The sequence below is a fragment of the Leopardus geoffroyi genome, chromosome D1 (assembly GCF_018350155.1).
Source record: "Leopardus geoffroyi isolate Oge1 chromosome D1, O.geoffroyi_Oge1_pat1.0, whole genome shotgun sequence".
Lineage (NCBI taxonomy): Eukaryota > Metazoa > Chordata > Mammalia > Carnivora > Felidae > Leopardus > Leopardus geoffroyi.
Window position 1 is genome coordinate 21921181 of NC_059329.1, and position 25275 is coordinate 21946455.

Consider the following 25275-nt stretch of genomic DNA (forward strand, 5'->3'; position numbering starts at 1 on the left):
TTCAAAATCAGTTGACTGTAAATGTGAGGGTTTATTGATGTCTTAATATTGTCTTCGGAGATCCATGAGCATGGGATGTTTTTCCACTTATTTAGATATTTTTAAATTCTGTTCAACAGTGTTTTATAGTTCTCAGTATATAGTTTATACTTCTTTTGTAATATCTTGTTTTTATAACATTTGATTATATTGACCTACTTCCTAAATTATATTAAAAGTGTGCTGAAGCCTAGGATTTTATTGTAATTACATTGTTTCTACCTGTAATAGATATTTCTTTTTTCATTTTGATTGTGTGTTTTGTAGGAACCTGACTCTGAGGAATCTTCATCTATTTTGATAGATAAAAAAGGGAGAGAAAATTTGTTTTGGGGAGACCAACAGGATCTCCTTTCTGAAGACAGGGACAAACCTTTCAGCAGAGTTCAGGTAAAGCTGAGTAAAAGGAGATAGTATGATAGAAATTAAACTAATTGTGATTTGGACTAGGGATGCCAGTATTGTTGTACTGGTTTGGGATTATAGATTTTGGCTTTGTTAAGTTGAGCAAAGATCCTGATTTCCATTTTATTATAGTAATTTGTTTGACCACTATATCTTTTTGAGATTATTTTAGGAGTCTTATGGAAAACCTAGAGTGTTGCTACTACCTGGCATTCTATATTTGATGTTTATGTTCACTTTTAGAAAGCACAATTCAAAAATCCGTTATTTGCTGTGATGAAAGAGGAAGAGCAAAAGCAGTTAGATCTTCAAGGCCTTCAGGATATTCTGCCAGAAGCCCAGGATTATCTTCCAGAAGCCCAAGGTGATCTGCTGAAAATCCAGGGTGATTTGACAGGAGTCCAGAGTGTTGAGCTAGAAGCTAAGAGTATTGAGCCAAGGCTCAGCACCCAGGTTGTTGAGGTGGAAGGCCAAGCCACTGAGCCTGAAGCCCAGGCTGTTGAGCCTGAAATCCAGACCGTTGAGCCTGAAGCCCAGGCCGTTGAGCCTGAAGCCCAGGCTGTTGAACCTGAAGCCCAGGCCACTGAGCCTGATGCCCAGGCTGTTAAGACAGAAACTCAGGATATTATGCCAGAAGCCCAGAATATTGAACTAGAAGATGGGAGTATTGTGTCTGAAGTCCAAGATTTGCTACCCAAAGAACAGTGTGTTCTTCCCACAGACCAGAATGTTCTACTCAGATGTCAGGACCAGGACTTTCTACCTAAAAACCAGGTTTTTCTACCCAAAGACCAGAATATTCTACCCAAATGTCAGGACCAGCATGTTCTCTCTGAAGACCAGAATATTCAGTCCAAATTTCAGGACCAGGATTTTCTACCCAGAGACCAACACCAGCATTTTCTATTCAGAGACCTGTGTGTTCTCCCCAGAGTACAGGATTTTCCACCCAGAGATCAGGTAAAATAGAGTGGGAAGGAGATATAACAAGAAAAAATAGCCAGTTAAATTTTGGAGTGGGATTTGGAAGGACTCAATTGCAGCTGATTTGGAGAGTCATAGTTGGAAAAAGTAGTCTTCTCATTAATTTCTCAAAAGTCTAGGGTTCTCATTAAGTGTTAAAGTATTATCAGCAGCATATTACCCCTGTCTGGACAATTTACTTTTTTTTTTTTTTTTTTTTAATCTTCATATTAGGGAAAATATTCTGGCAGCCATTATCTGCTTTGACACCTGAAAGATGGAAAAAGGCATGGCCCACAAGTGTGCCAACAGTATCTTTTACTATTTAGGTTCCAGCGCCGGCCCTCTACCAGAGATCAGTTAGACCGAAAATAAGAAGAAAGGGATCAACAGGAAGTAAATTATATAGGGTCATAACTGGATGTGTATGGAATAGAGTATATAATGTTTTCTTTTATTCCATGCCATGTTAAGTTATATTCTGACCTCAGTTCATTCCAGAATTCTCACCACAGCCTAAAGTATTATTGGTTAACTTGTCTTTCTTAAGTGAACAATTGATATTTTGTGTTTGTTCTTTTTTTTGAAGGCATATTTGAAGCAGCCAGCATCAATTTTGACAGACAGGAGAGGGAGAGAGGGGTTTCCTCTGGATGCCCATCAGGATCTTCTACACAGCAGTCAAGATCAGACCTCCATCAGGGACAAGGTAGAATAGAAAAAGGAGAGAGACCAGCAGGAACTGAATTGTTCTGGGTTTAGTTTGGAACTTGCAATGGTTGTTTTCAGCTAGACTTCAAAAATGACAAAAATCATGGCTTTCTGTTTTATTCCATATTTCACATTATCTTGAGTTTAAAAAATTACTATAAGGCTTTTGGGGCGCCTGGGTGGCGCAGTCGGTTGAGCGTCCGACTTTAGCCAGGTCACGATCTCGCGGTCCGTGAGTTCGAGCCCCGCGTCGGGCTCTGGGCTGATGGCTCAGAGCCTGGAGCCTGTTTCCAGTTCTGTGTCTCCCTCTCTCTCTGCCCCTCCCCCGTTCATGCTCTGTCTCTCTCTGTCCCAAAAATAAATAAACGTTGAAAAAAAAAAAATTACTATAAGGCTTTCAATAAAGTCTGTAGTATTGCTAGCATATTACTTCCACTGGGCAATTTATAATTAATGTTTTTGTTTTCTTTTAGAAAGTACGCTTCAAGGAGTCATATTCTGATATGTCAAGTGAGAAAGGGAGAGAAGGCTTTTCCCTGGCAAGTTATCAGTACCTGCCTCCTAAACTCCAGGACTATACCTTCATCAGAGATCAGGTAGAGCAGAATAAAAAGGAAATAAACAGGAGATAAAGTAACTGGGTTTTATACATTCTCAATAATTGGTAATGTGAAGTATAGAATGAGGTGCAAAAGACCCTGGTCTAGTGAATGTATCCAGTCAAATCAGTTCTGTCATTTGGAAGGTTGATAAATCACATTCATATTCTTAGTTTAGAATCAGACCATTTCAGTTTACTAAGATGATGCTACAACTTCTGCTGAAGCCCACAGTATTACCATAAACATACTGTCCCTACATGAATAGTGCAGGAAAAAGTGGCAGATCCTAAATTACTAAACATGAGGGGTTTGTCAGACTCTTCTGTTCATGGCTTAGGATTACAAATTCAGGTCTACAGCGTTGAGCTAAACGTGTTACATCCTTATTCAAGTCCAAATGTATCAGAATATCCTCACCTGGTACCATTTCCCTGGAGTTCTCACCAAAGCCTACAATATTAGATTAGCACATTGCCCTGGTCAGATGATTTGTTTTCTGTTTTTATTCCTTTAGAACATGTTTCTCAAGGAACTGCCATCTTTTATGAGAGCAGAGAGAGTGAGTGAAGAATTGCCTCTGGAGTACTATCAGTATGTTAAACCTAAAGCCAGGACTGAGCCTCTCCTAGAGAACACGTAGAGCAAAAACAGTGGGAGGACTATCTCCTTCCTGAAATAGTAACAGAGACAAAATTACTTAAAATTGGGGTTGGAGCTTATCAAGCTAGTTTGCATGTAGGCTACATAGAAATAAAGCTGCTGGAGGGAAGATAAGAGCATAACATCTTCAGTTATTTTGAAATGTGCCAGACCTAAAGTCTGTCCAGGTGAGAAAGCATACCTCTGTCATTGGGGTTAACCAAGAGACAGGGTTTATGTAATATTGATTGGTTAACAGTAAATTGTTCTTTGTAAACTCATATCCTGGAGGCTTATTTGGCTTTCTGCATTTAGTCTCGTAAATACTGAAGGGCTTCTACTCTTGACCAACTGAGGCAGTACACCAAAACCAGGCATCCAGTTTGCAAACCAGTTATGATGAAGGACAAAACAAGCTGTTTGCCACCTCAGAACTTCCTGAACCTCTAGTGTTTGTGCATGCAGTTACTGGGGACATTGAGTAGGAGTACTTGTGGAAATGACACAAGCTTGTGTTCTGGCTGTACCTTGGGAAAATGTTAGCAACATTATAAAAATACTGCTTTGTTGCCTTATCTGCTTCCATTTGTTGAATAAGGGGATACCCCATGCAAAAAAAAAAAAAAAAAAAGGTACCAGAATAATCTGGGATTTGCTTTCAAATAGTCCAGGAAAAAAGTGGCAAAAGAGATAGATGGAAAAAAAACGTTACTAATTATTGAAGTTGGGGGATGGGTATCTTGGGATGCATTATACTATTTTCTTTCCTACTTTGATTTATGTTTGGGAATTTTGTACTAACAGATGGAAGCACATGTACACACCAATTCTGTTATATTATCCTCCGCTAGTATTATTTTGGATTTGTCAGTGATGTCTAAAATCATTTCTGCTTACACAGTTTTATATTTTGTTTTTCCTTTAGAACAAGTGTCTCAAGCAACCTGCATCTTTTGAGAAATGGGAGATTGAAAGAAGAATTGTTTCTGGAGTGCCATCGGTATGTTTCACCCAGTGTTTAAGACCTAGCCTCTCTCAGGGAATAAGCAGAGCTGAGTAGAGTGAGGAATAAGTAGCAGAGAATAAATTGCTTAGGTGTTGGCTCAAATTTAATAGGGCAATATAGTAACTGTTTAGTGATTTAGTGTCAAGGTCAGTATTAACGGGCAAAGCTGTGATGTCCTCTTGTTCTGTGATGTATCACACCATTCTGACCTGTTGAAACTACTTCAGGCCTCTTCACTGAAGCTTTTACTATTGCCCCGTCATGATGCTCCTGCTTAGGCAATTGATATTCAGTGTTTACGTTGTCTTTTAGCACAGGAGCTATGGGCAGGCCTTACATAATTTGACAGATGAGAGATGGAGAAAGGAGTTATTTCCAGAGTGCTGTGAATATGTTTTACATGATATCCAGGATCCAAGTTCTGCCAGAGAACAGGTAGAGGAGAGTATAATAAAAAGTAAACAGCAGAAAGTAAATTAGAGTTTGATCTGGGCTTGCCAGAGCTTTGCTTCTAACAGCAGTGCTGCAGCTGCTGCTGGTGGTATTCTCTCTTACTCATACTGTCAATAATATTGTCAATAATATTATGAAAAGCAGCTTATGTTCATTAAGCACTTTCCATAATTAAAATAGTTCTAGAACTTTGTGTCCATTGTCTCATTTCTCATTTTGACAATAACCTGGGGAGATAGATACTATTATCCTTGTTTTATGGATGAAGAAGCTTATGGATGATTGCTTCGTGAATATAGTTAAGATCCATAATAGTGGCAGGAAGTGTAATGCATACTCATATGCATAATGTATCAGATTATTCTGACCTGCATGGAGTACATCAGGGCTATCACTGCAGCCTACAGTATTTTTACTAGCATTATTTCACTGCTCGCATGCTTTGGTGAGTGCTTTTGTATGTTTTAGACCTTATGCTTCAGGCAGCAGCCGTCTGTTGGGACAGCAGAAAGATGGCAAGAGGATTTGTTTCTGGATGGCCATCAGCAACTTCCACCCAAGCACCAGAGAGAGGCTTCCAGCAGAAGACAGGTGGAGTATGAGTAATGGAATTTAGATAGGATTGGGCTGCAAGTGCTCAGGGTGAGCAAAAAGCAGATTCTTGTTTTATTTCATAGTGTGTAGAACCTATCCTGACATAAGATTACTGCTCTCACTGAAACCTTGGGTATTGTCAGGGGCACTTGTTGCCTATTGGAAAAGCTATATTTTATATATACATTCTTTTAGAAGAGGTGTTTTTTCTGGTGTGAGAGGGGAAGAAATGAGTGGTTTCTGAGGGAGAAGGGGCAGGAGAATCTTCTACCCATTGATCAGGCCTAGATCTCTGTCAGTAAGTTGGGAGAGCATAAGATGGGATCACCAAGAAATAAACTGTTCAGAGTTCAGGCTAGAGCTTGTTAGGGTTTATATATATAAGCTAAGCTTTGATGTACTGAGTTAAGATCTATAGTTTTTCAAGAAAATGTTACAATATTCTGGCCTACTAAGATTTTTCCATGGTTTAGTGAAGTCTAGTTTATTCCCACTAGAATTTACCACTGTCTGGATAATTTCTATCTTGTGGTTGTATGTTATTTTAACAACAGAGGCTTCAGGCACCTGGTGTTGTTAGGATATATAAAACAGATAAAAAGACATTTCCTTTTGGCCTTTTTAAGAGAACAAGAAGAAAAGGAGCAGAAAGGCAGAAAGTAGGATTTGGGCTGAGGTTTTCAGGACTAAACTTTTAGCAGCTCTTTTGTAATTTTTAGTTTGGATCCATGAAGTTGGCCTAGAGGGATGCTGTCATGTTTTATTCTACATTGTCATGTATTCTGAAGTATGCCAGGTTCTTTCCTACCTCAGGTCTGTTGCATATGTTTCTTTCCTTTATCTGTATAGCCATCTCTTTTTTTCTTCACAAAGCTGGTCCCTTCTCTTCCTTGAGGCTTCAGCTTAAAAGTTATCTCCTTAGAGGGGCGCCTGGGTGGCTCAGTCAGTTAAGCGTCCAACTTCGGCTCAGGTCATGATCTCACGGTTTGTGGGTTCGAGCCCCATTTTGGGCTGTGTGCTGACGGCTCAGAGCCTGGAGCCTGCTTTGGATTCTGTGTCTCCCTCTCTCTCTTCCCCTCCCCTGCTCATGCTTTGTCTCTATCTCTCAAAAATAAATGAAAATGTTAAAAAAAAATAAAAGCTCCTTAAAAAAAACTATCCCGACCACCTTGTAAAAATAGGTCTCCCTTCTGTTTTTTCTATCCTTGCATTCTCTTTCCTTCTCAGTACACAAAACAATTTGTAATTATTTATTCATTTAACATGTTTTCCACTGGTGTGTAAGCTTTATGAGGAGAGGTACCACACCTGTTTTTTTTTTTTTTTACCAATATATGGACAGCCTTTAGAATATGGTGCCTGGTACCTGATGATCTCTTGCTAAATATGTTTTGAATGAATTAGTTAATCAATCAAACATTTATTTATCACTTTGTTAGGTGTTAGCCATTGGTTAAGCACTAAATATCAAAGACACAATTGTGAATCAGAACTCAAATTTCAGACAGTCTAAAGAAGAGAGACTGACACCTAAGCAGATGATTACGAAGTAACATGACTGAAGGTAGAAGGTGCAGAGGGCATTAACTGAACACAAAAGAGGGGTACCTAACCCTGATCATTTGATCGAGGGTGCTGCCAAGTGGTCAGAACCTCTTCTTCATGTCCTTCTGCCATACAAGTCCTGAAAATCCTCACCCCTGGATCCGTCCTTTACCTTTTTAGGCTCCCAAAATAATCCTGCCTTATTGGAAAAAAACATTTCGATAGTGTAGATTTAGATCACATTCATACTTAGGGCTTAGAGCCACAGCTGGGTCCCTTGTGCCGCTTAGCATTTTGTCAGCTCCCTCTTCCTATGGGCCACACTTACAACTGTAAACCTTAAATACTTCTTAAGTTCTTACTGCGTCCCCATACTCTCAGACTTGTCATGAAGAAAATAGAAGCCATCACGCAATTACTCCCTCAGTCATTTGCTTTCTTGCCATTCTTACCTATTCCTGCTATCCTGCTATAAAGAACAAAAAGCATCACCTTGTTTGACCTTAGCTGGCAACATGCACATCTGGTGACTCAAATTTTTCACAGCTCTGTACATGTCTGCAGATGACCATAAAAGCATTGCAAGTGTTAATTTTGGGATTACAAACAAATTTTAGTGAATAGGCAAATTCACAGATAAGGTGTGTGGGATTTTGAGAAATGACTGTAATTCACATACCATATAATTAATCTAAAGTATACAATTAGTGTTTTTAGTATATTCAAAGGGTTGTACAAACTTTGCCACAATGAATTTTAGAACATTTTCATCATACCCAAAAAGTCCTTACCCATTAGCAGCCAATTCCTTTTTCCTCTCACTCTCACCCCCAGCTTTAGGCAACCAGTAACCTCTTTCTCTGTCTAGAGATTGCCTGTTCTAGACATTTCATATAAATGGGATCATGGAATCCATGATCACCCATGGTCTTTGGTGACTGGCTTTTTTCACTTAAGTGTAACATTTGCAGAGTTCACTGACTTGTAGCATGTAGTAGTACTGTATTCCTATTCATTGGGTAATATTACATTTTATGCATAGAGCACATTTTATTTATCTGCTCATCAGCTGATGAATATTTGAATTGTCTCTACTTCTTAGCTGTTATGAATAACGTTGCTGTGAACATTTGCATACAAGTTTTTGTTTTTTTTTTTTTTTAATTTTTTTTTTTTCAACGTTTATTTATTTTTGGGACAGCGAGAGACAGAGCATGAACGGGGGAGGGGCAGAGAGAGAGGGAGACACAGAATCGGAAACAGGGTCCAGGCTCTGAGCCATCCACCCAGAGCCTGACTCGGGGCTCGAACTCACGGACCGCGAGATCGTGACCTGGCTGAAGTCGGACGCTTAACCGACTGCGCCACCCAGGCGCCCCTGCATACAAGTTTTTTTGTGGATGTGTTTTCATTTCTCTTGAGTATACCTATAAGTGGAATTGCTGGGACTCTATGCTTAACCTTTTGAAGAACCACCGAACTCTTTTCCAAAGTGGCTGCACTATTTTTCATTCCCTCCAACAGTGCATGAGGGGTCCAATTTCTTCACATTCTCACTAATACTTATTATCTGTCTTTTTCATTATAGCTCTCTTAATGGGTGTGAAGTGGTATCTCATTGTCGTTTTGATTTACATTTTTCTGATGGTTAATGGTGAGCATCTTTTCACATGTGTATTCGCTATTTGGATATTTTTTTTTACAAAACTCCTTATTAGATTATCTGTCCAATTTGTAATTGAGTTACTTATGTTTTGATCATTGAGTTTTGTGAGTTCTTAATGTATCTTACATATAAGCCCCTTATTATATGATTTACAAATGTTTTCTCCCATTTTGTAGGCTTTTTGTTTTCTTGATGGTTTCCTTTGTAGCACAAAAGTTTTAAGTTTTGAAGAAGTTTAAGTTAGTTGTTTTTTTTTTCTTTGTGGCTTGTGCTTTTAATGTCATATCTAAGAAACCATAACCTAATCCAGGATCAGGAAGATTTATTCCAATGTGTTCCTCTAAGAATTTTATATCTCTTACATTTAGGTCTGTGATCTGCTCTGAGTTAATTTTCACATGTGGTATAAGGTATTCTTTTGCATGTGGATATCCAGTTCTCCCAACATCATTTGTTGAAATGACTCTTCTTACCCATTGATTTCTCTTTGTACTCTTGATAAAAATCTGTTGTTTGTAAACATAATGGTTTCTTTCTGAACTGTCAGCTCTGTTCCATTCATCTATAAGTCCGTTCTTTTTTTTTTTTTCCTATAAATCTGTTCTTATGGCAGTACCACACTATCTTGATTACCGTAGCTTTGTGTTAAGTTTTGAAATTGGGAAGAGTAATTGCTCCAACTTTGTTCTTCTGTTTCAAAGCCATCTTAGCAACTCTGGGTCCCTTGCATTTTCATATGAATTTTAGGATCATCCTGCCAACATCTGCAAAGAAGTCATCTGAAATTTTGATGGAGATTGCGTTTAATCTGTTGATCAATTTGGAGAGTACTGCCATCTTAACAATATTAAGTCTTCCAATCCATGAGCAGGAGATGTCTTTCCATTCATTTAGATCTTTTTAAATTTCTTCCAACAATGTTTTTAGGTTTCAGAGTATAAAACTTACAGTTCCTCTGTTAAATTTATTTTAAGTAAGTTTTTGATGGTATTTTAAGTGGATTTTTCCATTAATTTCATTTTCAGATTGTTCATTGCAAGTACATAGAAATACAATACTGATCTTATATCCTGAAACTTTGCTAAAAGATAAATAACTTCTAAGCTAAGAAAAAGTAATATTAAAATGACTTTAATTTCTGAAAGTTAGAGATCATAATTTGACTCATACAGTGTCAAAGCAGGTATACCAGGTTATATCATAAGGCTTTTATAGTAATATGGGGGAACTTTAGCTTCAGTTTCCTCCCTTCCATGTCAATTGATGTTATAACATTTTCAGGCCCTTCTTCTCTGGGCTCACACCCACCAAAGAGTTGTATAAATAGAAATTGATTACAGATTTAAGATAATAAGGGATCTGGCTTTATATCCTGGATTCAATCCCAAGCACATGCATAATAGAGTGATTTTGAGCAATCACGTTAGAAGAACTTTCATTCTGAACATTTTGATTTGTTACTAATTCGTCCATGTTTTTGACCTGAATCATTTTCTTTGGTTATTGTTTTTTGTTTGGTTTATTTCCTTCTGACTCTGCTTCTTTCATTCTTTTTTTATTTATTTTATTTTATTGAGTTTTTGTTTGTTTTTATCCAATTGAGCTCAGGGTTGCAGGAGAAAAGAATCAATAGATGAAAATAACAAAAGCACGTGCAGGGCTAGCTTTGGGCAGTTTTTTCACTTGTGTGACTGGACTTCTAACAGGTATATGGTGAATGTCAGTCAAGATTGAACACCGAATTCCAAATTCCACTGGCACTTCAGTCTGGGGTAGATCAAGAAGAAGACAAGAAAGAGGTATGTAATGATAATTGCTTTTGGACACCAGCTTTTCTACTATAGTAGTGTGAAATTGGGAACAATTTATTGTGTACTTACACATTTAGAGCTAATACTACAAGTTCCATGGATAAAGGCAAAGAAGTTACTTGACTCTTTATAATGTGTTGAACTTTTCTTCTAAGCCCCTAGGATGTAAGATAACCTTGATGTAAAATCAGAGATCTGATCCTAGTGAATTTTTCCCATTAGTATATATTTGTTACAATGACCTAAAGGAAGAGTTTTAACTTATGACTTCCTTTTTTCCCTTCTCAGTCTAATGTTAGTTTAAACCAGCAGTTTTTAACACTGTCCATGTGCTAGAATCAGCTGTGGAGCTTTTTTTAAAATACAAATGCCTGGACCCAAACCAGATATACTGATCAGTATCTGAAAAGGTAGGTTTGGGGCATCTGTGTTTTCAAAGAACACCACTGATAATTTTGATGTATCCTCAATATTAAGAACTGGCTATTAGACTTTCATAATTTTTACCGAAAGGACATCAGCTGCTCAAAGGGCAAAACCACGTCTGTGTGTGCACTAGTGCCCTTTGAGTAGCTTCTGTCCTTAAAAGAGAATGTATAAACCCAGAAGTATGAACAGGTCACACACAGGGCAGTAGCACTGCTTTTATTATACTTGTTCCCTTTAAAAGTATGATGCTCAGATATTCCCAGTCCTTCTTCCCTCTTTCCACTGTATTAGGCTTGGTTTAGAGTATACTTTTGTGATGTGGTTTTAATTTTGAAAAGTTAAAGTGACTTTTTCTTTCGTAAAATACCTCTCATATTCTTTCTTTGGCCTTCTATGGTACTTATAACTTGGGAACACAGAGTAAATATAGTACTATATCTCATCATGTCCTATACAGTCATTTCCTCAAGTGCTGTTGACAAAGGACTATACTAAGGGCAAAAATCAATACTTCTTTCTCTGATTTGTCTGTAATATCTAATAGCCATGTGCTTGAGAATATAAAGCTGTTGCTGTATGTGATATTATCCTAGGTCACCATAAATAGAAATTAAGGACTGGGCGCATGCGTGGCTCAATCGGTTAAGTGTCTGACTCTTGATATTGGCTCAGGTCATGATCTTGTGGTTGTGGGATCGAGCTCTGTGTCGGGCTCTGTGCTGAGCACAGCCTGCTTGGCATTCTCTCTCTCCCTGTCTCTCCACCCCTCCTTCATGCATGTGCACATGTACATGTGCTCTCCCTCTCTCCTTCTCAAAATAAACAAATAAACTTAAAAAAAAAAAGAAATTAAAGACTTAATTCCATGTGACTTTTGTAATATGTAGTTTTCTTGTCTATGGCACAAGGATATTTTCCTTCCTTGGGAAGTCCTCTGAGAGCAGAATCTTAAGAAATTTTAACTTCTTTCCTTTAGCGTCAAAAGCAATACCTGCGATACAGACGACTTTTCATGGATATTGAAAGAGAACAAGTAAAAGAACAACAAAGGCAAAAAGAACATCAAAAGAAAGCTGAAAAGTAAGTTCTTTGATCCTTATTATGAGCCTTCAATTGCCAGTTAAGATGATTTTGAAAACTAGGTTTTAGAAATCATTAGGCATAGTAGAAACAAGTGTTTTTGATCTGGAAAGAAGGATGAAAAGTTGGTTAAGAGCTATGGGTTTTTTTTTTTTTTTTTTGGTGGATTTTTTTTTTTTTTTTTGGAACAATCTTAAGTTTACAGCAAGATTAAGCAGAAAGTACAGAGAGTTTTATTTACCTCCTTTGCCTGTACACGTGGACTGCCTTCTCCACCCTCAACATCCTATAGCATGGTAGTACAGTTGTTACAACTGATAAACTAACACTGACACATCATAATCCATATTTTACATTAGGATGCACTCTTAGTGTTGTATACATTCTTGTATATTTTGACAAATGTGTAATGATTTGTATCCAAATAATATAATATCATACAGAATAGTCTTACTGCCCTAAAATGCTTTGTGCTCCACCTCTTCATCTTTCTCTTCCCCAGCCTACGGTAACCAATGATATTTTTATACTGTCTCCATTGTTTTGCCCAGAATGTTATATAGTTGGGATACAATATGTAGCCTTCTCAAATTAGCTACCTTTCACTTAGTAATATGCATTTAAGCTTCCTCTAATACCTTTCATAGCTTGACAGCTCATTTCTTTGTAGCACTGAGTAATATTCTATTGTCTGGATGTACCGGAGTTTATCCATTCAGCTTCTGAAGGACTTCTTGGTTTCTTCAAAGATACGGCAGTTATAAATAAAGCTGCTCTACATGTTCATGTGCAGGATTCACTTAGGTGTAAGTTTTCACCTCCTTTGGGTAAATACCAAGAAGTATCCTTGCTGGATCATATGGTAAGAGTATGTTTAGTTTTGAAAGAAACTGCCAAACTTTATTCCAAAGTGGCTGTACCATTTTGCATTTCTGTCAACAATGAATGAAAGTTTCTGTTGTTCCACATCCTCTCCAGCGTTTGGTTTGTTAGTGTTTTGGTTGTCAGCCATTCTAACAGTTGTGTAGCAGTACCTTGTTGTTTTAATGTGCAGTTTGCTGATGACATATGATGTGGAGCACCTTTTCATATGCTTATTAGCCATCTGTACATTTTCTTTGGTGAGGTATCTGTTTAGGTTTTTAGCTCACTTTTTAACTGGACTATTTGTTTTCTTATTCTGGAGTTTTAAGGGTTCTTTGTTTTGGATAATAATCCTTTATCAAATGTGTCTTTTACAAATATTTTCTCCTCATCTGTGGCTTTAAGTCTCATTCTTTTGATACTGTCTTTTGGAGAGCAGAAGATTTTAATTTTAATGAAGTCCAGCTTATAATTATTTTTTTTTAATCTATCATGCCTTAGGTATTGTATCTAAAAAATTGGGGTACCTGGGTAGCTCAGTCGGATAAGCATTTGACTCTTGATTTCAGCTCAGGTCATGATCTCATGGTTCATCAGATAGAGCCCTGTGTTGGGCAATGTACTGACAGTGCTCTCTCGTGTGCACTTTTCTCTCTCTCTCTCAGAAAACAAAAAAACATATATATATATAAAATTATTTGCCATACTCAAAGTCACCTAGATTTTCTTTTGTGTTATTTCCTAAGAATTTTGTCATTTTGTGTTTTACGTTTAGCTTGATAATCCATTTTGGGTTAATTTTTATAAGGGATGTAAGATCTGTGTCTGGATTCATTTTTCTGCACATGGACATTCAGTTGTTCCTATACCATTTGTTGAAAAGACTATCTCTGCTTCCCTGTATTGCTTTTGCTCCTTTGTCAGAGATCAGTTAACTTTATACTGGTCTATTTCTGGGCTCTCTTTTCTGTTCCACTGACCTATTTGTCAATTCTTTTGCCAATACCACACTGTCTTAAAAGAGAAATGATGCCTATGAGAGACTCACTTTAGCTTTAAGGACACATATAGGCTGAAAGTGAAGGGATGGAAAAAGATATTCCATGCAGTCAGTGGTCACCAAAATAGAGTGGGGGTGTCTATCCTTATAGAAGACAAAATAGATTTTAAGTTGAAAGGGGTCACAATAGACAAAGAAGGTTCTTATATAAATTCATCAATATGGTATAACAATTAAAAATATTTACGCACCCAACATCAGAGTACCTAAACAGAAAGCAAATAATAACAGAATTGAAAGGAGAAATAAACACCAATACAATAATAGTGGGAGACTTTAGTACCCTCCTTTAAACAATGGATAGATCATTCAGGCAGAAAATTAATAAGGAAACTGGTTAGGAACAACACTATAGTCCAAATGGACTTAACAGACATATGCAGAACATTCTATCTAACAGCAACAGAATATACATTCTTCTCAAGAACACACAGGCCATTCTTCAGGGTAGATCATATGCCACATAGGCCATAACACAAGTCTTAACAAATTCAAGAAGATTGAAATTATATCAGGTATCTTTTCCAAACACATTGGTATGAAGGTAGAAATCAGTAATGAGGAAACTTGGAAGATTCACAAATATATGAAAATTAACACAATCCTGAATAACTGATGGATCAAAGAAGAAATCAAAAGGGAAATAAAATGTTTAGGCAAACAAAAATGGAAATACAACATACTAAATCTTATGGTATGCAGCAAAAGCAATTCTAAAAGGAAAGTTTATAGCTAAAAATGCCTTCAAAGAGAAATGACCTCAAAACGACAACCTAATCTTATACCTCAAGAAACTAGATAAAGATGAGCAAAGTAAGCCCAAAGATAGTAGAAGGAAGGAAATAATAAAGATTAGAGCAGAATAGGAAAAAAATACAAAAGATCAATGTTACTAAGAGTTGGTTTTTTGAAAAGACAAACAAAATTGAAAATACTTAGTTAGAGGCACCTGGGTGGCTCAGTCAGTTTGGTGTCTGACTTCAGCTCAGGTCATGATCTCACAGTTCGTGAGTTCAAGCCCTGCATCAGACTCTGTGCTGATATCTCAGAGCCTGAGCCTGTTTCAGATTCTGTCTCTCTCTGTCTCTTTCTGTCTCTCTCTCTCTGCCCCTCCCCCGCTCACATTCTGTCTCTCTCTCTCTCTCTCCCTTTCTCTCTCAAAAATGAATAAACATTAAAAAAAAAAAGAAAGAAAATGCTTAGCTAGATTAACCAAGAAAAAAATGAGGACTCAAATCAATAAAATTATAAACAAAAGAGGAGACGTTACAGCTGATACCACAAAAACACAAAGGATCATAAGAGACTACTGTGAACACTTATATGGCAACAAATTGGACAACGTAGAAAAAAATGGATAAATTTCTAGAAACATGCAACCTATCAAGGCTGAAACATAAATAAATAGAAAATCTGAACAGACCAACTGCAAATAAGAAGATTGAATCAGCAATCAAGAACTTCCCCAAAACAAAATTTCGGGACCAGATGGCTTCATTGGTGAATCCTACTAAACATTTAAGGAAGAATTAATGCTAGGTCTTCTTAAAACTCTTCCAAAAAAACTGAAGAGAAGGGAACACATTTTGACTCATCATGAGGCCAGCATTACCCTGAGAGCAAAACCAGACAAGGTTGCTACACGGAAAGAAAAGTACAGGTCATCCTGATGAATATTGATGTGAAAAGTTTCAACAAAATATTAACAAACTGAATTCAACAGTACATTAAAATTTTTTTTTTTCAACGTTTATTTATTTTTGGGACAGAGAGAGACAGAGCATGAACGGGGGAGGGGCAGAGAGAGAGGGAGACACAGAATCGGAAACAGGCTCCAGGCTCTGAGCCATCAGCCCAGAGCCCGACGCGGGGCTCGAACTCACGGACCGCGAGATCGTGACCTGGCTGAAGTCGGACGCTTAACCGACTGCGCCACCCAGGCGCCCCTCAACAGTACATTAAAAGGGTCATATACCAGGAACAAGTGGGATCTACTCCAACGATGTAAGAATGGTTCAGAAACCACAGATCAATCAATATGATACACTGCATTAACAGAATGAAAGATAAAAATCATGTGATCATCTCAATAGATGCAAGAAATGCATTTGACAAAATTCAACATCTATTCATGATAAAAGAAACTCTCAATCAATTGGTATAGAGGGAATGTACCCTATATGATAAGCCTACAGCTAAACGTCATACTCAATAAAAAAGCTGAAATCCTTTCCTTTAAGATCAGGAACAAGACAGGGATGCCCACTCTCCCCACTTATATTCAATTTAGTGCCAGAAGTCCTAGCCAGAGCAGTTAGATAAGAAAAAGAAATAAAAGTCATCCAAATTGGAAAGGAATAATCAAACTCTATTTGCAGATGACATATTATGTATGGAAAACCCTAAAGACAACACCCAAAACTTGTTAGAACTAATAAATGAACTCAGTAATACCGTATTTTGCAAGATACAAAATCAGTTTACAAAAATCAGTTGAGTTTCTATATATTAACAATGAACTATCAGAGAAATTAAGAAAAAAGTCCTATTTGCAAAAACATCAAAAAGAATAAAATACTTAGGAAAAAATCTGACCAAGGAAGTGAAAGATCTATACACGAAAACTAAAACATTGATGAAAGAAATTGAAGAAGATGCAAATAAATGGAAAGATATTCCAAGCTCATAAATTAGAAGAATTAATATTGTTTAAAATGTTCATACTATCTAAAGCAGTATACAAAGTTAAAGCAGTTCTTATCAAAGTTCTAAAGACAGAAATGGGAAAGACAGTCCTCAATTCTAAACTCTGTATGGAACCACGAAAGACCCCGAATAGTGAAAGAAATCTTGAGAAAGGAGAACAAATCTGGAGGCATTACACTTCCTGATCTCAAGCTATATTACAACACTATAGTAATCAAAACAGATTGTAGTGGCATAAAACAAATACAGAGATACAGGGACAGAATAAAGAGCCCAGAAATAATTTACAGCAGAGCAGTCAAGAATATACAATGGGGAATGGGTAGTCTTTTCAATTAGTGGTGTTGGGAAAACTGGATATCCACATGCAAAAGAGTGAAAAGTGGCTCCAGTTTTCACCTTCACAAATCAACTTACACCTTCACAAATCAACTCAAAATGGATTAAAGGCTTGAACATAAAACCTGAAACTATAAAACTCATAGAAGAAAACATAGGGGTAGGCGCTCTGACATTGGTCTTGGCAATGATTTCTTTTTAAAAATACTTATTTTATTTTTGGGAGAGTGCAAGCAGGGGAGGGGAAGAGAGAGGGTGACAGAGGATCTGAAGCAGGCTGTGCACTGACAGGCTGACAGCAGCAACCCAGTGTGGGACTTGAACTCAACAAACCATGAGATCTTGACCTGAGCTGAAGTTGGACACTCAACTGACTGAGCCACCCAGTTGCCCCTTGGCAATGATTTTTTAATATGACGTTGTAAGTATAAGCAACAAAGCAAAAAGAATCAAGTTGGACTGTATCAAACTAAACGACTTCAGCACAGCAAAGGAGACAATCAACAAAATGAAAAGGCAACCTGTGGAATAGGAGAAAATATTTGAAAAGTATATATCTGGTCAGATGTACATATCTAAAATATATAGGGAAGTTCTACAGTTAAATAGGAAAAAACTCAAACAACCCAATTAAAAAATGGTCAAAGGACCTGAATAGACATTTTTTCCAAGAAGACATGCAAATGACCAATAAATATATGAAAAGGTGCTCAACATCACTAATCATCAGGGAAATGCAAATCAAAACCATAATGAGATATCACCTCACACCTGTTTGAATGGCTATTATATCAAAAACACAAGAGATAAGTGCTGGCGAGGATGTGGGGAAAAGGGAACCCTTGTACACTGTTGGTGGGAATGTAAATTGGGGCAGTCACAATGGAGAACAAAATGGAAGTTCCTCAAAATATTAAGAAATAGAACTACCATATAGTCTGGCAATCCCACTTCTGGGTCTATATCTGAAAGAAGAGGTGTCTGTACCCCCATATCCATTTCAGCATTATTCGCAATAGCTAGAACATGGAAGCAACCTAAGTGTCTGTCAGCAGATGAATGAATAAAGAAAATGGCACATGTATAATGGAATATTATTCAGCAATGAAAAGGGAAATACTGCCGTTTGTGACAACATAAATGAACCTTGAAGGCATCATGCTAAATGAAATAAATCAGAGAAAGAAATACTTTATGATATCACTTATATGTGAAATCTAAAACAGTGAGCTCATAGAAACAGAGATAGATTGGTGTTTGCCAGGACCTGGGGGATGGGGGAAATGGGATGTTGGTGAAAGGCTGTAAACTTTCAGTTATAGGATAAAGGAGTTCCGATGACCTAATAATGTGCAGTGTGGTGACTATCATTACAGCACTGTACTGCATACCGGAAGTTTGCTAAGAGAGTAGATATTAAATTTTTTCATCATGCTCACACAAACACACAGTAACTGTGAAGTGATGAAAGTGTTAACTAATATTGTGGTAATCAGTTCACACTATATATGTATATGAAATCATTAATACATATTGCACACCTTAAATTTACACAATGTTTTTGTCAATTATCTCTCAATAAAGCTGAGGGGGAAAAATGTGATTTCCAAAGCAGGGACTTCACTTCTTATCCAGCTAGTCTGAGAGTGATTCTGCATTTATTCAGCAAACATTAATCTGGCACTTTCATATCATGGGACTGTCCTAGGCATAGGCAATACAAAGATAAATAAAAAGTGGTTCCTTTGCTTGAGAAATTCATAATCTAAGGTGAATGGGGGAATAATTGTATACAAATAAGTAGTATAATTATTACAATAAAAGGAGTAGGCACAGAGTCCCTGAGAACACAGAAGAGGGATTACTGATTCCATCTGGAAAGTTAGTGAAATTATTACATTTCACTTGGGCCTAGGTGGATAAATGTGTGTTTATTGGGGAAGCAGATAAGGATGGTAAAGTAGAAAAATCAACATAAACTGAGAGTGGAAGCAAATAATAGTATTCATACAGAGTTTTATAATTTAGAAGGGCTTTCATATGTAATTTTTTTGGAATTTTTCAACAAACAAACATTTATTGAGAGTCTGGCACATGCCAGGTACTGACTATATGCCAAGAATATTAAATGTGTATGTGGCAGGGTAGTGGTTCATAGCACAGGTTTTGAATCAAATAGTCTTAGGTTTGAATATGCAACTTATTAGTTGTGTAACCTTCAGCATATTTCTTAACCTCCAAGACTCAGTGTTTTTAATTATAAAATGAGGATTATAATACCTGTCTCCTAGGTTGTTGATAGACTTAAATGGAGAAATATATGTAAAATACTTAACATCGTATTTGGCATTTAATAAAATCATAGTAAATAGTATATATTACTATTATGGTGGTGGTAGTGATGATGATGATGATGATGATGATGATGATGATGATGATGAAGGTAAATAGGATGAACACCAAGGAAGGCCAGACAAATAAAGAAAAGGAGATGAAAATAATTATAATGCTACATGAGAAGGCAGGGACAGGCTAGGGAGGTTTGTATAGATGAGTTAATACCCAAGCTGGGTCTTGAATCATGAATTGGAATTTGATAGATCATCATGAAACTTCATGTAAAAGTATAAGGGATGTGTGGGAGACAGTGTGGAAACTTGGGGTGGCTAAATTGGTGGCAGTGAAGTGGCAGAGGGGCTTTCAGAAGGCTGCTCAAAAATTTTAAGGCATAAGTCTTAGGGTCAGATTTGTAATTTTAGGATTACTCTGGCAGCAGAATACAGAATGGTCTGGAGAAGACAGAAAACTAAGGCAAAGAGTCTAGTTAATAAGGTATTTTAGTAGTTCAGGTAGGAGATGATGGGGACATTGGGAACAGGGAGTCATATTTAATAAAATTTAAGAAATAGAATCCATATGACTTGATGACTAATTGAGTTTGGTGTTGAGAGGAATCAAGGGTAGTTTCTAACTTTATTCTTGGATAACTGAATGGAAGGGTAGTACCATTAACATAGGTAGGGAATTCCCAAAGAAGAACTAGATTTGAAAAAAAAGCTAGCAAGTTCAATTTGGGACATTGAGAAGCCTCTGGACTATTAAGGGAGGGCTGACCTATACACATTTGGGGAAAAAAAGGAACTAGAGTTCTGGCAACAATGAGAACTAAAGATTTCTTTAGGAATTTTTAGTATGTGTTTTAACATGAATTGAGACCAAAAACAGAGCTATTTCTGGGAGACAGAGATTCAAGGGGAACTTTTGTTGGTTTTCAGGTGCTGAACTAACAAAATTGCAGACTTTGAGGAGTCTTCAAACACTCTATCAGTTTTCTCCTTAAGACAATGTCTAAATTTGTGCAATAAAGAAGGCTGAAGGTCTAAGTTGAAAACTTCTGGAAAACAAATTTTCTATAATCTCACAGATTATAGACCCACCAGCACGAGGTAGGGGAGTTAGGACCCAGTGAATATACCAGACTTTCAGTCAAAAAGAGACTGAAGACTTCTACAGAAATATGGAGAGTTATACACTAACAAGATGGTCTAACCCACTGTAGGATAAACCTTAATTAAACTGTAAATCTGCCTTGATTCTGCAGAGTGCCTGATTGGATTAAGGTGTTGTACCCTGCCTTCTTTGCCTAGCAAAGAGTGAACTTTTTTTTGATCATAGATAATATCATTTGGTGTTTCTAAATTTGTTTAAAATTTGCTTTTAATGTCTATTTATTTTTGACACACACACACACACAGAGCATGAGCAGAAGAGGGGCAGAGAGACAGGGAGACACAGAATCCGAAGCAGGCTCCAGGCTCTGAGCTGTCAGCACGGAGCCTGATGTGGGGCTCAAACTCACAAATTGTGAGATGAAGTCAGACGCTTAACCTAAGACTGAACCACCCAGGCGTCCTTCTAAATTTGTTTCAAAACAACATTCAGCGTTCAATCAGAAATTTTTAGGCATATCAAGAGATAGGACCAGATGACCAAAACCCAAGAGGAAAAAGAGACAACAGAAGCAGACTCACAGATGAAATAGATATTGGTGTTAGCAGACAAGGACTTTAAAACAGTTGATTACTATACTCAAGTAAATAAAGGAAAAGATGAAAAAAAAATAGATGAAGATATGGAGAATTTCACCAGAGATTGGAATCTATAAAATAGAATAAAATAGAAAGTCTGGAATTGACAAATAGAATCTTAAAATGGTAACTCAGTAGATACACAATGAGATACCACTTCATACTTACTGGAATAGCTTGAAGAAGAAGGAGGGGGAAGGGGATATCAGTTATTGGTAAGGATGTAGACAATATTTTTCTTAAGTTTAAACCAAGAAATGTATTTATTAATAGTTGCTAATACATATAAAATCCAATTATTTTTTGTGGTTGTATTTTTTAAATTAATTAATTAATTAATTAATTTTTAAATTTATATCCAAGGTAGTTAGCATATAGTGCAACAATGATTTCAGGAGTAGATTCCTTAATGCCCCTTACCCATTTAGCCCATCCCCCCTCCCACAACTCCTCCAGCAAGCTTCTATTCTCTATATTTAAGAGTCTCTTGTGTTTTGTCCCCCTCCCTGTTTTTATATTATTTTTGCTTCCCTTCCCTTATGTTCATCTGTTTTATATCTTAAATTTCTCATATGAGTGAATTCATATATTTGTCTTTCTCTGACTAATTTTGCTTATCATAATATCCTCTAGTTCCATCCACGTAGTTGCAAATGGCAAGATCTCATTCTTTTTGATTGCCAAGTAATACTCCATTGTATATATATACCACATCTTCTTTATCCATTCATCTGTCAATAGACATTTGGGCTCTTTCCATACTTTGGCTTTTGTCGATAGTGCTGCTGTAAACATTGGGGTGCACGTGTCCCTTCAAAAGAGCACACATGTACCCCTTGGATAAATAACCTAGTAGTGCAATTGCTGGGTTGTAGGGTAGTTCTATTTTTAATTTTTTGAGGAACCTCCATACTGTTTTCCAGAGTGTCTGCACCAGTTTGCATTCCCACCAGCAGCGCAAAAGAGATCCTACCAGAGAAAGAGATCCTCTTTCTCCACATCCTCGCCAACATATGTTGCCTGAGTTGTTAATGTTAGCCATTCTGACAGGTGTGAGGTGGTATCTCATTGTGGTTTTGATTTGTATTAACCTGATGATGAATGATGTTGAGCATTTTTTCATGTGTCTGTTATCCATCTGGATGTCTTCTTTGGAGAAGTGTCTATTCATGTCTTTTGCCCATTTCTTCTCTGGATTGTTTGTTTTTTTGGGTGTTGAGTTTCATAAATTCTTTATAGATTTTGAATACTAACCCTTTATCTAATATGTCATTTGCAAATGTCTTCTCCCATTCTGTCGGTTGCCTTTTAGTTTTGCTGATTGTTTCCTTTGCTGTGCAAAAGCTTTTTATCTTGATGGAGTCCTGGTAGTTCAGGACTTTTTTTTTGTTTTTGCTTTCGTTTATTTTTTTTCATTTCCCCTGCCTCTGGAGACATGTTAAATAAGAAGTTGCTGAGCCCGAGGTCAAAGAGGTTTTTGCCTGCTTTCTCCTCTAAGATTTTGATGGCTTCCTGTCTTACGTTTAGGTCCTTCATCCATTTTGAGTTTATTTTTGTGTATGGTGTAAGAAAATGGTCCAGGTTCATTTTTCTGCATGTTGGTGTTCAGTTTTCTCAGTACCATTTGCTGAATAGACTGTCTTTATTTCATTGGATATTCTTTCCTGCTTTGTCAAAGATTAGTTGGCAATATGTTTGTGGGTCCATTTCTGGGTTCTCTATTCTGTTCCATTGATCTGAGTGTCTGTTTTTGTGCCAGTACCATACTGTCTTAATGATTACAGCTTGGTAATACATCTTGAAGTCTGGGATTGTGATGCCTCCAGCTTCGGTTTTCTTTTTCAAGATTGCTTTGGGTATTCAGGGTCTTTTCTGGTTCCATACACGTTTTAGGATTGTTTGTTCTAGTTCTGTGAAGAATGCTGGTGTTATTTTGATAGGGATTGCATTGAATATGTAGATTGCTTTGGGTAGTATTGGCATTTTAACAATGTTCTTCTAATCCAGGAACATGGAATATTTTTCCTTTTTTGTTGTGTGTCTTCAATTTCTTTCATAAGCTTTCTATAGTTTTCAATGTATAATTTTATTCCTTTGTGTTGTCTGGTTGCTGAGGGTAAGACTTACAATACTGTGTTGAATAACAGTGGCAAGAGTGGATATCCCTGTTGTGATACTGACTTTAGGGGGAAAGCTCTCAGTTTTTCCCCACTGAGAATGATAGTAGTGGTGGGTCTTTCATATATGGCTTTTATGATTTTGAGGTTTGATCCTTCTATCCCTACTTTCTTGAGGGTTTTTATCAAGAAAGGATGTTATATTTTGTCAAATGCTTTCTCTGCATCTATTGAGAGGACCATGTGGTTCTTGTCCTTTCTTTGATTGATGTGATATATCACATTGATTGTTTTGTGGATATTGAGCCAGCTCTGCATACCAGCTGTAATTCCATTTGGTTGTGGTGAGTAATTCTTTTAATGTATTGTGGAATCCAGTTGGCTAGTATCTTGTTGAGGATTTTTGCATCCATGTTCATCAGGGAAATTGGTCTGTAGTTCTCCTTTTTAGTGGAGTCTTTGCTTTTGGAATCAAGGTAATGCTGGCTTTAAAGAATGAGGTTTGAAGTTTTCCTTCCATTTCTATTTTTTGGGACAGCTTCGAAAGAATTGATGTTAACTCTTCTTTAAATGTTTGGTAGAATTCCACTGGAAAGCCATCCGGCCTTGGACTCTTGTTTTTTGGGAGATTTTTGATTACTAATTCAATATGTTTGCTGGTTATGGGTCTGTTCAAATTTTCTATTTCTTCCTGTTTCAGTTTTGGTAGTTTATATGTTTCTAGGAATTTGTCCATTTCTTCCAGATTGCCCATTTTATTGGTGTACAATTGCTCATAATATTCTCTTATTATTGTCTGTATTTCTTCAGTGTTGGTTGTGATCTCTCCTCTATCATTCGTGATTTTATTTATTTGGGTCCTTTTTCTTTTTGATCAAACTGGCTAGTAGTTTGTCAATTTTGTTAATTCTTTCAGAGAACCAGCTTCTGGTTTCATTAATCTGTTCTGTTTTTTTGGTTTTGATAACATAGATTTCTGCTCTAATTATTATTTCCTGTCTTATGCTTGTTTGGGGTTTTATTTGCTGTTCTTTTTCCAGCTCTTTAAGGTATAAAGGTAGGTTGTGTATCTGAGACCTTTCTTCCTTCTTTAGGAAGGCCTGGATTGCTGTATGCTTCCTTCTTATGACTGCCTTTGCTGCATCCCAGAGGTTTTGGGCTGTGGTGTTATCATTTTCATTGGCTTCCATGTACTTTTTAATTTCCTCTTTAACTTCTTGGTTCACCCATTTATTCTTTAGTAGGATGTTCTATAGTCTCCAAGTATTTGTTATCTTTCCACATTTTTTCTTGTGGTTGATTTCGAGTTTTATAGTGTTGTGGTCTGAAAATATGCACGGTATGATCTCAGTCTTTCTGTACTTGTTGAGGGCTGTTGAGACCCAGTATGTGGTCTATTCTGGAGAACGTTCCATGTGCACTGGAGAAGAATGTATATTCCGCTGATTTAGGATGAAATGTTCTGAATATATCTGTTAAATCCATCTGGTCCAGTGTGTCATTAAAAGCCATTCTTTCCTTGTTGATTTTTTGATTAGATGATCTGTCCATTGCTGTGAGTGGGGTGTTGAAATTCCCTACTATTATGATATTACTATCAATGAGTTTCTTTATGTTTGTGATTAATTGACTTATATATTTGGGTGCTCTCACATTTGGCGCATAAATGTTTACAATTGTTAGGTCTTCTTGGTGGATAGACCCCTTAATTATGATATAATGCCCTTCTCCATCTCTTGATACAGTCCTCATTTTAAAGTCTAGATTGCCTGATGTAAGTATGGCTACTCTGACTTTCTTTTGTTGACCATTAGCATGATAGATGGTTCTCCATCCCCTTACTTTCAGTCTGAAGGTGTGTTTCGGTCTAAAATGGATATCTTGTAAACAGCATATAGATGGATCTTGTTTTCTTATCCATTCTGTTACCCTGTGTCTTTTGATTGGAACGTTTAGTCCACTGACATTTAGAGTGAGTACTGAAAGATATGAATTTATTGCCATTATATTGCCTGTAGAGTTGGAGTTTCTGTTCTCTGGTCCCTTCTAGTCTTTGTTGCTTTTGGTCTTTTTTTGTTTGTTTTCGTGTTTGTTTTTGTTTTTTCATCTTTTCTCCCCTCAGAGAGTGCCCCTTGAAAGTTCTCATAGGACTGGTTTA

At 36.9% G+C, this 25275-nt stretch overlaps 1 protein-coding gene across 6 annotated transcripts in view; it reads left to right on the plus strand.

The window, feature by feature from the left end:
- Positions 1-25275, plus strand: part of CCDC15 (coiled-coil domain containing 15) — a 97081-nt gene that overhangs the window by 18522 nt on the left and 53284 nt on the right. For 4 of the 6 annotated variants that reach the window (XM_045483338.1, XM_045483339.1, XM_045483337.1 and 1 more), the window contains 8 exons: positions 307-429; positions 688-1404; positions 1994-2116; positions 2592-2714; positions 4285-4359; positions 5287-5409; positions 10330-10422; positions 11840-11943. In XM_045483338.1, the coding sequence (XP_045339294.1) occupies positions 307-429; positions 688-1404; positions 1994-2116; positions 2592-2714; positions 4285-4359; positions 5287-5409; positions 10330-10422; positions 11840-11943 (1481 nt within the window). The remainder of the gene's footprint in view (positions 1-306; positions 430-687; positions 1405-1993; positions 2117-2591; positions 2715-4284; positions 4360-5286; positions 5410-10329; positions 10423-11839; positions 11944-25275) is intronic. The other 2 variants (XM_045483341.1, XM_045483342.1) reach the window with 2 other exon arrangements.